Consider the following 14,459-nt stretch of genomic DNA (forward strand, 5'->3'; position numbering starts at 1 on the left):
CTCAGTGCCTTACACCTCAGTGCCCTGTCTGTAAAAGCAGGATAATAGTGCCTACTTCAATGAGATGTACATCCAAAGTGCTTGACAACATGGGTTACACACGGTAAATACTGTAGGTGTATAATCCATTCTCATTGTAAATGTCAGGATATCATCATTGTATGCCTCAGAAGCTGAAATGCTTTCCTTCTGTTTCCTAAGAGCTCAGTCTAGATTTGTTATTTTGCCTCTGATGGAATTTGCATGTGGTGTTGATTTGCCTTTAGGTTGCTTCGCCAGAGAATTGATCAGCTGAAGAACTTAATCTGCAGCCTGTCCAAGAAGCAGGCCTGCCGGCCCCCGCTGCCTACATATGAGGCCCTGGTGCAGGAAATCCACCACTACGTCAGCAGCATTGCCCAGGCCACCGCCGTTCAGGATCTGCTCACGCGGCTCCTGCAGGCCCTGCGCTCGGATGGACCTCGGGCCGCCCAGGTGGCCCAGAACCTTTTGAAGGAGGAGGCCTCCTGGCAGCAGTCGCACCACCAGTTCCGGAGGCGGCTGGCCGAGGAATTTGCCCTGTACCCAGACGCCACGGCCCCGCTGCAGGCCTCCATCCTGCAGCTGCAGCACGGCATGCGGCTGGTGGCGGGCGAGGTCCATGCCTCGCTCCAGGGTGGCCTGGCTGGCGCAGACAGGCTGGGGTCCCTGGCCACATCCCTGCTGGCTTTCCCATCGGTGGGCCCTGCCTTCCCTACCTACTATGCCCACGCAGACGCTCTGTGCTCTGTGAAGTCTGAGGAGGTGCTGCGTGGCCTCAGCAAGCTGATGCTCAAACGCTCGGGAGGACGGGAGCTGGAAGAGAAGGGTCAGAGCCCCTGTGCAAGCCGAGAACAGCTGCTGCTGAACGCCCTCCTATACCTGCGCTCCCACGTGCTGTGCAAGGGAGAGCTGGACCAGCGGGCCCTGCAGCTCTTCAGACATGCATGTCAGGTGAGCCCCAACAGGCCGCCGGGGACACAAGCAGGGTGCCTGCAGGACACTTCCTGTGCTTGACGTAGATGAGATCGTGTGGTTAGGGAGTGGGGATCAAGTAGATGTTTCTTGCTTTTTCACATTTAATTGTCAGGTTTAGGGGCCTTTGTTAGTTTTTAAGAGATCAAAAAAAATTATTAGTGATGTCAGTCCTTTGTGCCTGATGCACATTGCAGATGGTCTCTCCTAGTTTGTTGGTGTTGAATTTGTTTACAGTGGTTTTTGCCATGTATTGATATCAACTTTTATTAACATTAAGAAAATAACTCCTGCTTTTCTCCCTTACCAACAAAAGCAATTTGTTCTGATTGTAGACAGTTAAAAGAATAAGTATAAGCTAAATTGTTAGATTCTGCCACTTAAAGCCACGTGAACCATATGAACTGTTAGCACATTGGTATATTCCTATCGCTAAATATTTACATTTGTATGTAAAGTCTTTTTGCTAATTTAGAAGAGGAAAAAACCCAAACCAGTGCCATTTTAAGAAAAGTCTTAAAGCAAGATTTTTGGGTAAAATTTCAAGAAAGCAGAATTGCTGAGACAAAGCTTAACTGCTTGCTTAGGCTTCTGATACAAACTGTCTTCCTGAATGGAGGATGCTCATGTCCTCAGTCCTCCTCAATACTTAAAGGGCTTTATGGCAACCCACTCCAGTGTTCTTGCCTGGAGAATCCCAGGGACAGGGGAGCCTGGTGGGCTGCCGTCTCTGGAATCGCAGAGTCGGACACGACTGAAGCGACGCAGCAGCAGCAGCAGAGGTAGTAGGGGATTTAGGAAATGTCTGGTAAGGTGTGGCCGTTTTGCCTGATTGGTTCCCCAAGAACACCCAGTCCCCAGTCTGTTTTCTTTTTTCCCAACCCATGGGCCATCCATCTCCCTGAGGTGCTGGCAAGTGCAGTCTGCATCACATGCCACTTTGCTGACCCCTAATACAGAGCACCACCCATGCCTCTCAGCAGGTCCCCAGTCCTGCAGATTTTCACACCTGCAAAATTGTAACAATACAGCAAGGGAGAATTTAGGAAAATCAGTTTGCTACAGATACATAGTTTGAAAACAAAGCCCATTTACTCTGCTACATGGAATTTAGTTTCTTGGATGTTGTCATTTATTTGTTTTTGAACCCTGGTGTTTTGTTTTCATGAGAAATGAAGAAATAACAAATCCTGCCTTTGTTCACTATAAGTGCCTGAGCAAAGGCAAATAAGCTTCTGCTGGAATGTGTGATTTTTCAGGAAATCATCAATGAGTGGGATGAGCAGGAACGCATAGCCCAGGAGAAGGCGGAGCAGGAAAGCAGCTTGTACAGATACCGGGGCAGGACCCCCAGGACAGCCCTGAGCGAGGAGGAGGAGGAAGAGCGGGCCTTCAGGAGCCAGTTCCCACTGCACGAGAAGGTGGGCGCTGTGCTCCCCTGGTGCCACACACCTCACCTGTGAATGGTTGGGGTTTTTTTTCCCCTTCCAGTTTTACTGAGATATAATTAACACACAGCACTGTTTGAGTTTAAGATGCTCAGCATAATGATCTGACTTCTCTCTGCCATGCAGTGATTACCACAATAAAGTATAGTGAACACCCATCACTCATATAGATGTAAAATAAAATAAATTTTTTTTCCTTGTGATGAGAACTCTTAGGATTTACTCTGTAACTGGCTGCAACACTTTGTTAGGTGCTGTTACATTCCCTTTGAATGATTTTGTAATTTTTGAAATAACTTCTTAATGCACATAATTTGCTACTTCATCTTCTTGATCATGCACACTCCATCCCTCCCCATTGCTTTTAGTCTGATCAGAACTGGATTTTTATTTTCACAAGTTCAATTGCTCTAATGTTATCTACAGGACTTCGCAGATATTTTGGTAGAACCCACATTAGAGGAGAAGGGACCTTCAGGTGGGCAAGAAGAGGAGGCCACCCCTGGCCCCGCTGTCGTGTCACAGAGCTCCATGCAGGCTGTGATGCGCATCCACCAGCAGCTGTGCCTCGGCTTCGCCCAGTCCCTCTGGTACCAGCAGAGTCTGCCGCCCCACGGGCCAGAACACTACCTCAGCCTGTTTCTGTCCTGCTACCAGACGGGGGCATCTCTCGTGACACACTTCTACCCCCTGATGGGTATGGTGGTTTACTTCTCTTTAACTCTTGGGAAATCAGAATGAATCGATATGATTGCTGCTTCTGGAACAATTAAAACTGCTATCTCCCTGTTTTTACTAAGTTCGAATTGATGGCGTTTCCTTAACTTAAGGGACTTAAAGCTAATTCCAAAATCGATTTAAAATTCTGCCATAACCATAGTTTCTCATCCTATGAATACTTTGGGTTAAAAGGATTAAGAAAGTAAGGATACGCTATTAGTTTTAATGGTCTTGTTTCTCCACGTTATTTCTAATTTCCCTCTAACAGCTTTGGTGCTTTTGTAATGAAGTCATGTATTTCTGGGAGTAGCCCGGGAACTCAGAAATTAATTTCGCAGGGTATGGTTTGATGCAGTTTCCTACATAACCTCATGATTTGCTCCATGCAAGTAGGAAGGAAGCTTTCATTCTGCCTCTATATCTCATGAAAACAAAACACCACGGTTTAAGTAGGAAAGAAGCTTTCATTTCTGTCAAGAAGAGCCCTCAAAACTGGGAATTTGAATCCTTCAAACCAAACTGCACCCTCTTTGATTATGTGGAGGCAGGATCTGTGTATCCTGAAACTTGGCAGGTTTTGGTGACCACTTAATATCAGAGTCACAGTCTCCCGGGCTTGTGTTGCTTTAGGGGTGAGTGGCATTGCAACGTCTGCTTCATTCAGTCCCAGTCATTCTTTGTTTCTGCGTATGTTTCCAATATCTTTGTAACTTTAACACCGACTTTACTGTGATCTTGTTAATAACTTCACAGGAGTTGAGCTGAATGACCAACTCTTGGGCAGCCAACTTCTGGCCTGCACCCTGTCCCATAACACTCTCTTTGGGGAAGCGACCTCAGACCTGATGGTGAAGCCTGACGGGCCCTATGACTTCTACCATCACCCCAACATCCCAGAAGCTCGGCACTGCCAGCCTGTGCTTCAAGGCTTCTCAGAGGCTGTTCACCAGCTGCTGCAGGATTGGCCAGAGCACCCAGCGCTTGAGCAGGTAGGGCGGTGGTGGGGAGGTGGCTTCTCATTGTCCCAGGTGCATTGACTTGCACGGTGGTGACACAGAGGTTTTATAGAACATGGTTCAAGGAGGCACTGTTTCCTGTAGGATGAATATTCATGTTTGTAATGCTGCTTGTGAACGGTGTTTGAGGTTCCACTTACTTTATCTGTTGCTCAGGGTTTGCCATCCACATATGAAATGCTGCTGTGTTGCTCTTTATTCAGACACATCCTTATGTAAACAAGGGTCTGGCTCTTTCAAGCTTGGTAGTTTTAACTCAGACCCTTGTTCTGTGATGTTCAGCTAATTCTGTAATAACTTATAACAGAGTAATAATAGCAATTACCTTGTCAAACTCAGTCTCACTTCCAGAGTAATACAGCAGAGAAAGTGTTTATCTTGGGCAGGATGCGCAGCCCTGGAGTTTTATCCACAGCATTCATGGGTGCTTGTGAAGCAGGGTCTTTGCGTGAAACAGGCCCGTCTTCAGTACCCTGTGATTTGGGCAATTGATAGTCCCGTGAGCATGCCCAGATCTTTTTCTCTCCCCACTGCAGCTGCTGGTTGTAATGGACCGAATCTGTAGTTTCCCACTTTCCAGCCCCATCTCAAAGTTCCTGAATGGCTTAGAGATCCTTCTGGCAAAGGCACAGGTAAGAGGATTCTCTCTCTAGTCCTCATTTTAGTTTGTCATCAACTGAAGAGATTCTCTTATTGTTTGAGTCAGCCTTCAGAGTGGCTGGGTGTCTGCACTCTTCAGCCCCTCAGCCCTCTCATAGCCTCTGAAGTGGCTGGTGCTCCCCTGATTTTCAGATTAGGGCTCTGGACTTTAAGGGGGTCACGTGACTAACAATACAGAGATTCAGACTCCGGTCTCCAAATCCTGTGCTATTTGCTCAGCTGGAGGTTAGTTAGGATGGTTATGCGTTGGTGTGTGCACGCATGCTAAGTTGCTTCAGTCACGTCCGACTCTTTGTGACCCTACGGACTGAAGCCCACCAAGCTCCTCTGTCCAAGGAATTTCCCAGGCAAGACAACTGGAGTGGGCAGCCATCTCCTCCTCCAAGGGATCTTCCTGATCCAGGGATCAAACCCATGTCTCTTATGTCTCCTGCACTGGCAGGTGGGTTCTTTACCACTAGCACCACCTGGTACATCAGTATAGAAGTTGTTTAAGGTCCCAGTGGTCTCTGCTTAAGAAAAATCAAGGATGTTCCTGAGGGAGAAGGTGATTAGGGGACTGAATAATGCTGTAGTGAATTTCTTCTGTGTCTCGTCAGGATTGGGAGGAGAATGCAAGTCGAGCCCTGTCTCTGCGGAAACATCTTGATTTGGTCAGTCAGTTGATCATCCGTTGGCGTAAACTGGAACTGAAGTGAGTGATCATTTGTCACTCCCCCTCCTGAACTTAGATTGTAGGGACATGGTCTTTGGATGGGTTGTTTCTTCAGAGTTGATGTCATGTGTCAGCTGGAGACCAGACAACGGCATGCATTCTGAGGCAGCAGACTGGCAGCTTCTCCATCTTCATTTAGGAGGAGAGAATTGTGAATGTTTAGCTCCTGCCTCCGAGGTTTTCACATATGTGAGTGGGTTTCCTTACATGCCTCCTTGGCCTCTCCCACATTTCAGCTGTTGGTCCATGAGTCTGGATAATACCATGAAGCGCCACACTGAGAAATCCACCAAGCACTGGTTCTCCATCTACCAGATGCTGGAGAAGCACATGCAGGAGCAAACAGAGGAACAGGAAGGTAACTCCTGACCGTGAGTTCCCTGCTTATGTAGAGGGTCCAGGCTAAGCTTGAAGGGCTGCAGAGTCTGGGATTTACTGCTCCCTTGTCCTCCACCCACTGCTTTCACGCAGGACGTGTTAAGTGACTGCTGGTATTCCCAAGAGGTCAGCCGAAAAAGCTGGGTAGTTCTTTTCTTACTGAGAATAACGATGACAGTCAGAGAGGCTAAAGTGGCTTATCCAGAGTCCAGAGAGCTAGTTGTTAGATAAGATTTCCTTATTCTCTGTGAGACAAGTCAGAGAGGAAGTTTCTGTCTTGGTAGGTAGTAGTTACAATGCTTGAGTTAAAAGGGTTTCACCTCATGCTTAGAACAAGGGCCTCATAACTCAGTTTCCTCGTTTGCCATGAGTGCATTTCACATATACTGCTAGTGCAGCTGTCATTTTTAAACCAGCTTGAAATGTAGCTGTGGTCCTTGCTCCAAACTTCACATTAACTGGTGTCCCTCTGGGATCTCATAGTAGACTGTGTGCAATATGACACTGAGTGATGGTTGCAGACACACGTGTGTTTTCCTCTTTGAATCTCTAAAGATGACAAACAGATGACCCTGATGTTGCTGGTCAGCACATTACAAGCCTTTATTGAAGGATCCTCACTGGGGGAGTTCCACATACGACTTCAGATGTTACTGGTTTTCCATTGTCATGTCTTGCTGATGCCTCAAGTCGAAGGAAAAGGTAAGGACATACATATGTGTGTATAAAATTTTTTTTCTTTAATTTTACCCTATGCTGTTAAAATGATTAGGCTTTGAATTCGTGAGACAGGTGTCTTATTGCATACCAGATTTTAAACAAGACGCTTTCAGTTGTCTTTTACTATAATGTGCTTCAGGTAAGATAAAGAGGAAAACACTGAAATCAAGTGCAGACTGGTTATAATTGAATCCCTGGCTAGTGAACTGTGGCAGCGGTAAATCAACAGATGCAGATCCTAGGAGCTGGCATGTTGAGGCAGCACGTCTGTCTGTCTAGACTGTGCATATGTCCCGCTAAGCTTCTGCTTGATCCAGGCTATAATTAGGTTCTTTGATCTCAGGAGAGCACTGCCACATATCAAGCAATTGCACATAAAACTTCTACTGTCAGTTACCATCCCTAACCACAGCAGTTTAGATAAAAGTGTCACTGTGAGGTATAGATTTACGTGAATGAGTAGTCAAGATGAGCTCTTACTATGCCATCTTTTAAGACAGGCTTGGTTTCTGCTGACTTTACAGTAAGATTCTGAAAAAGAGTTGGAAATTGTGAGTTTGGTAGAACATCTGAGTATGCCTTCTTTAAAAACGAAAGTGCGACTGAATAAAGTATCCACTGCAGACTGAAATGAAAAGAATAGGGGTAGTGTTGGCAGCTGGCATCTCTGGGAACCGCTAAGCCCGGCTCCCCGACGAGCTGTTACAGAATCTGTGGGTACTCTGCTGTGATGTCGTGGCCCAGTGAGTAATGAGGGAGTGTGCAGCCCTAAGGGAGAAGCCAGCAGCACGTGTGGTGTTTTCATCTCCTTTTCCTTTCTTCCAGATGCACTTTGCAGTGTTCTGTGGAACTTGTATCATTATTACAAGCAATTCCTCTACCGGGTCCAGGCCAAAATTGTGGAACTTCGTTCCCCCCTGGAAAAAGAGCTTAAAGTAAGATGAACAGCAGTCATAATCACTCTTGGGAGAACAAAAGCAGCAAATTGCTTTTCAGTTCTGTTTTTTAATCCGATTAACAGTGAAACAAGAGCTCTGAGGAACGGAGGGGAGCATAGCACCAGCCAAGCAGGATGGCAGGTTTTGCGTTTTGTGGCATTGGCTCCATTGGTGCCTTGGCCACGTGTGTGAGGGTTCTGTGGAGTGGCACCCATCAGAGGTACCTAGGGGCACTGTTAGGGCCCACTCCCCAGTTGCAGCCAGTGGGTGGCTCCCTCTTCCACCTCAGAGGAGCGCCAGCTGGTGTCAGGCTGTGGGCTGTGGTGGTGCTGGCGGGTAATGAGAACCCTATATTTGATACTTTCAGTGGTTGTGGAGCCAATGCCAGTTTATGCTAGAGTACACAGCGACATACTGATTGTAAGTTCAGTTCAGTCGTTCAGTCCAGTCGTTCAGTCATGTCCGACTGTTTGCGACCCCATGAATCGCAGCACACCAGGCCTCCCTGTTTATCACCATCTCCCAGAGTTCACTCAGACTCACGTCCATCGAGTCCATGATGCCATCCAGCCATCTCATCCTCGGTCGTCCCCTTCTCCTCCTGTCCCCAAGCCCTCCCAGCATCAGAGTCTTTTCCAATGAGTCAACTCTTCGCATCAGGTGGCCAAAGTACTGGAGTTTCAGCTTTAGCATCATTCCTTCCAAAGAAATCCCAGGGTTGATCTCCTTCAGAATGGACTGGTTGGATCTCCTTGCAGTCCAAGGGACTCTCAACAGCCTTCTCCAACACCACAGTTCAAAAGCATCAATTCTTCGGCGCTCAGCCTTCTTCACAGTCTAACTCTCACATCCATACATGACCACAGGAAAAACCACAGCCTTGACTAGACGGACCTTAGTCGGCAAAGTAATGTCTCTGCTTTTGAATATGCTATCTAGGTTGCTCATAACTTTTCTTCCAAGGAGTAAGCGTCTTTTAATTTCATGGCTGCAGTCACCATCTGCAGTGATTTTGGAGTCCAAAAAAATAAACTCTGACACTGTTTCCTCATCTATTTCCCATGAAGTGATGGGACCGGATGCCAATATCTTTCTTTTCTAAATGTTGAGCTTTAAGCCAACTTTTTAACTCCTCTTTCACTTTCATCAAGAGGCTTTTTAGTTCCTCTTCACTTTCTGCCATAAGGGTGGTGTCATCTGCATATCTGAGGTTATTGATATTTCTCCCAGCAATCTTGATTCCAGCTTGTGTTTCTTCCAGTCCAGCATTTCTCATGATGTACTCTGCATAGAAGTTAAACAAGCAGGGTGACAATATACAGCCTTGACACACTCCTTTTCCTATTTGGAACCAGTCTGTTGTTCCATGTCCAGTTCTAACTGTTGCTTCCTGACCTGCATACAGATTTCTCAAGAGTCAGGTCAGGTGGTCTGGTATTCCCATCTCTTTCAGAATTTTCCACATTTTATTGTGATCCACACAGTCAAAGGCTTTGGCATAGTCAAGAAAGCAGAAATAGATGTTTTTCTGGAACTCTCTTGCTTTTTCCATGATCCAGCGGATGTTGGCAATTTGATCTCTGGTTCCTCTGCCTTTTCTAAAACCAGCTTGAACATCAGGGAGTTCATGGTTCACGTATTGCTGAAGCCTGGCTTGGAGAATTTTGAGCATTACTTTACTAGCATGTGAGATGAGTGCAATTGTGCGATAGTTTGAGCATTCTTTTGCATTGCCTTCCTTTGGGATTGGAATGAAAACTGACCTTTTCCAGTCCTGTGGCCACTGCTGAGTTTTCCAAATTTGTTGGCATATTGAGTGCAGCACTTTCACAGCATCATCTTTCAGGATTTGAAATAGCTCAACTGGAATTCCATCACCTCCACTAGCTTTGTTCGTAGTGATGCTTTCTAAGGCCCACTTGACTTCACTTTCCAAGATGTCTGGCTCTAGATGAGTGATCACGTCATCATGATTATCCAGGTCGTGAAGATCTTTTTTGTACAGTTCTTCTGTGTATTCTTGCCACCTCTTCTTAATATCTTCTGCTTCTGTTAGGTCGATACCATTTCTGTCCTTTATCGAGCCCATCCTTGCATGAAATGTTCCCTTGGTATCTCTGATTTTTTTGAAGAGATCTCTAGTCTTTCCCATTCTGTTGTTTTCCTCTATTTTTTTGCATTGATTGCTGAAGAAGGCTTTCTTATCTTTTCTTGCTATTCTTTGGAACTCTGCATTCAGATGCTTATATCTTTCCTTTTCTCCTTTGCTTTTCGCCTCTCTTCTTTTCACAGCTATTTGTAAGGCCTCCCCAGACAGCCATTTTACTTTTTTGCATTTCTTTTCCATGGGGATGGTCTTGATCCCTGTCTCCTGTACAGTGTCACAAACCTCATTCCATAGTTCATCAGGCACTCTATCTATCAGATCTAGGCCCTTAAATCTATTTCTCACTTCCACTGTATAATCGTAAGGGATTTGATTGAGGTCATACCTGAATGGTCTAGCGGTTTTCCCTACTTTCTTCAATTTGAGTCTGAATTTGGTAATAAGGAGTTCATGATCTGAGCCACAGTCAGCTCCTAGTCTTGTTTTTGTTGACTGTATAGAGCTTCTCCATCTTTGGCTGCATAGAATATAATCGATCTGATTTTGGTGTTGACCATCTGGTGATGTCCATGTGTAGAGTCTTCTCTTGTGTTGTTGGAAGACAGTGTTTGCTATGACCAGTGCATTTTCTTGGCAAAACTCTGTTAGTCTTTGCCCTGCTTCATTCCGCAAATTTGCCTATTACTCCAGGTGTTTCTTGACTTCCTACTTTTGCGTTCCAGTCCCCTATAATGAAAAAGATATCTTTTTTGGGTGTTAGTTCTAAAAGGTCTTGTAGGTCTTCACAGAACCGTTCAACTTCAGCTTCTTCAGCGTTACTGGTTGGGGCATAGACTTGGATAACTGTGATATTGAATGGTTTGCCTTGGAGATGAACTGAGATCATTCTGTCGTTTTTGAGATTGCATCCAAGTACTGCATTTTGGACTCTTTTGTTGACTATGATGGCTACTCCATCTCTTCTGAGGGATTCCTGGCTGCAGTAGTAGATACAATGGTCATCTGAGTTAAATTCACCCATTCCAGTACATTTTAGTTCACTGATTCCTAGAATGTAGACGGTCACCCTTGCCATCTCTTGTTTGACCACTTCCAATTTGCCTTGATTCATGGACCTGACATTCCAGGTTCCTATGCAATATTGCTCTTTACAGCATCAGATCTTGCTTCTATCACCAGTCACATCCACAACTGGGTATTGTTTTTGCTTTGGCTCCATCCCTTCATTCTTTCTGGAGTTATTTCTCCACTGATCTCCAATAGCATATTGGGCACCTAATGATCTGGGGAGTTCCTCTTTCAGTATCCTATCATTTTGCCTTTTCATACTGTTCATGGGGTTCTCAAGGCAAGAATACTGAAGTGGCTTGCCATTCCCTTCTCCAGTGGACCACGCTCTGTCAGACCTCTCCACCATGACCCGCCCGTCTTGGGTTGCCCCGCAGGCATGACTTGGTTTCATTGAGTTAGAGAAGGCTGTGGTCCTAGTGTGATTAGATTGACTAGTTTTCTGTGAGTATGGTTTCAGTGTGTCTGCCCTCTGATGCCCTCTTGCAACACCCACCATCTTACTTGGGTTTCTCTTACCTTGGGCATGGGGTATCTCTTCACGGCTGCTCCAGCAAAGCACAGCCGCTGCTCCTTACCTTGGTCGAGGGGTATCTCCTTACCGCCGCCATTCCTGACCTTCAACATGGGATAGCTCCTCTAGGCCCTCCTGCGCCTGCGCAGCCACCGCTCCTCGGGATGCTCCTCCCAGCCGCCGGCCCTGGCCTTGTAGCAGCACTTTTTTCCATCGCTTTGAGACAAACACATGTCCCTTTATTGGACTTGTTTTACTTGCTCACTGACACGCTGTCCTGGGTTAGGGATGAAGAGAGCTCCGGTCATCACATGGGTGATCTAGAAAGAGATAGAATGACACCACCTTTGTAAAGCCCTTCCTTGAGCTTCATTTATCTTACAGGAATTTGTTAAGATATCCAAGTGGAATGATGTCAGCTTCTGGTCTATTAAGCAGTCTGTGGAAAAGACACACAGGTAATTCATCTTTTAAAACAGGGAGTGGCCAAAACTCAGAATTTTTGAATGGTAGAGAGCATGATTACATTGTTACAAAAGCCTGACTTGTGCTACCTTAAACTTGCTGAAAAAACCCTAGACTGTTCTGCTGGCTGCACAGCACCGACCCCTCCCACCCAAAGCAGTCTCACTGGGGGAGGAACCTGATGTGTCTCGAGGCAGAGTGGGCTGTGCGCTGCTGACGGTTGAGTCCTCCACCATCTGCTCACCTTCAGCCAAGTGATCCCACCATTCCTGGCTTCAGTTGAGATTAGAATACCTGCCATGCTTTTTCCTTTAAAAAAACCCGAAAGATTATGAGTTTCTAGGACACTCGTTGTATACTAGAGGTACAAGTTATTAAGTTGCCTGTGTATGCATTATGTCATTTACATATTTCCTCACTTTTCCATTTTTACTTTTTCCTGCCCTTATCTCCCATTACCTGGGGGCCAGAACCCTCTTTAAATTCATGAAGAAATTTGAAGCTATCCTGAGCGAACCCTGCCAGTCATCCCTGGTGGAGGGCGATGAGGAGGAGCAGCCGGACTGTTTGCCAAGGCCAACAGGTGCCACCGCGAGTGAGGAGACCCCCATTCAGAGTCTGAACAGGGCCTTGAGGGAGACCCTGTTAGCCCGGCCAGCAGCCGTGCAGGTATTAGCTCGCGAGATAGTGTTTGCTTCTTCCTGAGCTGGTTGGACGGGGTCTGTGCTTTCTGTGGGAGATGTGCCCTTAGAGCTAGGTGAGGGAATGTCTTTGAAATCTTCTTTAGGCTAGTGGTGTGGTGTTTGTCTTTCTGACCCTGCTGCCTAGTAAGGCAAAAAGTGTTAATCCTCATGCTGGAAGCTTAACATGGGCCTGTGTACAAAACCGATGTACTTTATCTGTGAACAGTTCCCTTACCTGTAAGGGAAGATTTAAAGCATCAGCTTAGGAATAGGGCATGGAAGGTGCCTTTGGGACCCCATGTGATGAGGCTGCTGCACACACCAGGAGTGACTGTGTGTAGTGATGTGCTGCTTTGAAGTGGTTGCCGGTGACCATGGTGTGAAAATGTGTGAACTTCCATCACGGCCAGTTTCAAGTACCAAGGCTTAAGAACTGACTTACAAAATTCCTGAAAATGGAAACAGTTATGAAGACCTTGAGTGAGCAGGTCTGTGACAGGAGGGTGTCCCTGCTGCAAAGTCACTGGGTGTGGGGGGCACTCGTGAGGGAGTGATGGCTTTTGGCATCATGCTGTGTTTTCTATGCTGGGTCTAGAGAGTCAGCAACGCTATTAGAACTATTTTAATAGTTCAGAAAGCTTAGTAGAAACTGAGCGTCCTGCCATGATATGGCTGCACACATATGATATAGCTGCCAAATTTATTTTCTTTTGATTGTATTCATCACCTCACCGCTCATAATGCTGATCAGATTTTTTTGGTATTGAGTTAAGAATTTCACGATTCCTCGGGAAAAAAAAGTAGTAAAACTGTGGCCCCGACAAACAAAAGCTTTTCCCTTTGCCTAGTTTCCCTTCGTCTGCTGCCTTCCCTAGTATCTGGATCCTGGTGTTTGAAGTGTCAGGAATTAAAGGGTGATGGGAGACGGTGGCTGGAGTAGGATTTGGCGGTCAGGTTAGCCCTGCCTGTGTGTCTGAGAAGCACAGTGGGGCACATTATCTCAGAGGCAGTAGTTACGCTGCCCAGCCCTGCCTTCAGGGAGCAGGACGGCCCCTCGTGACAAGCGCAGAAGGCAGCGCTGGGGGCAGTGGGGTCGGGGGCTTCCCTGACAGGGACCTCGCACGCCAGCTCCATACTCTGCTAAGTCCCTGAGGCACATGCTGTTTTACTTTTGGTGATGTTTTATTTATTCTTATGAGACTTCAGAGACGGGGCAAGGGGAGTGTCCTGTTGCTAAGCCAGGTATGTGGAGGGCATGACATTTAATTCACCACCCGCGTGGGGGTGTACCATGACTGTTGTACTCTGTGTCACAGGCTGCTGTTCCAGAGCAGTGTCAGGGCGCCCCTCTCCCCTCGGAGGGGGCCCTTCTGCGTCGCTTGCCGAAACTCCTGAAACGCATGAGGAAGATGTGCCTAACGCTCATCCAGGGAAGCCCCCTGCCCCGCCTCGTGGAGGGCCTCGACCAGTTCACCGGTGGGTGCATGCCCAGACTGAGGAGGCTTTCTTTCTGAAGTATCCCCAGTGGCCTAGAAAGGCTGGAATTAATTACCTGTGTCCTAGTAGTGTAGAGTAGGTAATTGAATAAGCAAGTGGGTTACAAACCAGCCAACACCCAGACACAATCAGCTGAGATCCCGCAGATGGTCATCGTGGTTTTCGTCTTGTCCTCCTCTCGTGCAGACCAGAGCAGTGTTAGCCATTCTCTACAGCAGCCTTGTCCACATCAGCTCTTCCTGGTCAGGAACATGAGTGAAGGGTTTCCTAGAGTCTGGATGCCTTCATCACCTCTCAAAATGTTGTCTCTTGAGTTAAAGGAAAAGGAAAGTTCATCCACAGTCCCTTTCTTTTCCCTTTCACTTCAAAGAGCCATAGCAATCTTGTCTCCCTGGTTGTTCTTGCTCTGCAGTGTATCAGCAATGGCTGGGAAAGGGGATCGAGAACTTAATAGACTGTTTGGGCCCTTGGCAGCCTTTCACCACTTCGTCCACCTCTACCCAGCCCCAGCAAGTGTGGGGTCACAGTGAAGCTGGT

General features: G+C 46.8%; 1 protein-coding gene across 1 annotated transcript in view; it reads left to right on the forward strand.

The window, feature by feature from the left end:
* Nucleotides 1–14,459, forward strand: part of MDN1 (midasin AAA ATPase 1) — a 145,385-nt gene that overhangs the window by 97,486 nt on the left and 33,440 nt on the right. The window contains exons 63-74 of the mRNA XM_068984913.1: nucleotides 267–972; nucleotides 2,253–2,414; nucleotides 2,868–3,138; nucleotides 3,915–4,150; nucleotides 4,714–4,809; nucleotides 5,437–5,531; nucleotides 5,789–5,910; nucleotides 6,486–6,632; nucleotides 7,476–7,585; nucleotides 11,662–11,735; nucleotides 12,213–12,411; nucleotides 13,742–13,901. Coding sequence (XP_068841014.1) covers nucleotides 267–972; nucleotides 2,253–2,414; nucleotides 2,868–3,138; nucleotides 3,915–4,150; nucleotides 4,714–4,809; nucleotides 5,437–5,531; nucleotides 5,789–5,910; nucleotides 6,486–6,632; nucleotides 7,476–7,585; nucleotides 11,662–11,735; nucleotides 12,213–12,411; nucleotides 13,742–13,901 — 2,378 coding nt within the window. The remainder of the gene's footprint in view (nucleotides 1–266; nucleotides 973–2,252; nucleotides 2,415–2,867; nucleotides 3,139–3,914; nucleotides 4,151–4,713; nucleotides 4,810–5,436; nucleotides 5,532–5,788; nucleotides 5,911–6,485; nucleotides 6,633–7,475; nucleotides 7,586–11,661; nucleotides 11,736–12,212; nucleotides 12,412–13,741; nucleotides 13,902–14,459) is intronic.

This window comes from Capricornis sumatraensis, chromosome 13 (assembly GCF_032405125.1).
Source record: "Capricornis sumatraensis isolate serow.1 chromosome 13, serow.2, whole genome shotgun sequence".
In the NCBI taxonomy this organism is placed as follows: Eukaryota; Metazoa; Chordata; class Mammalia; order Artiodactyla; family Bovidae; genus Capricornis; species Capricornis sumatraensis.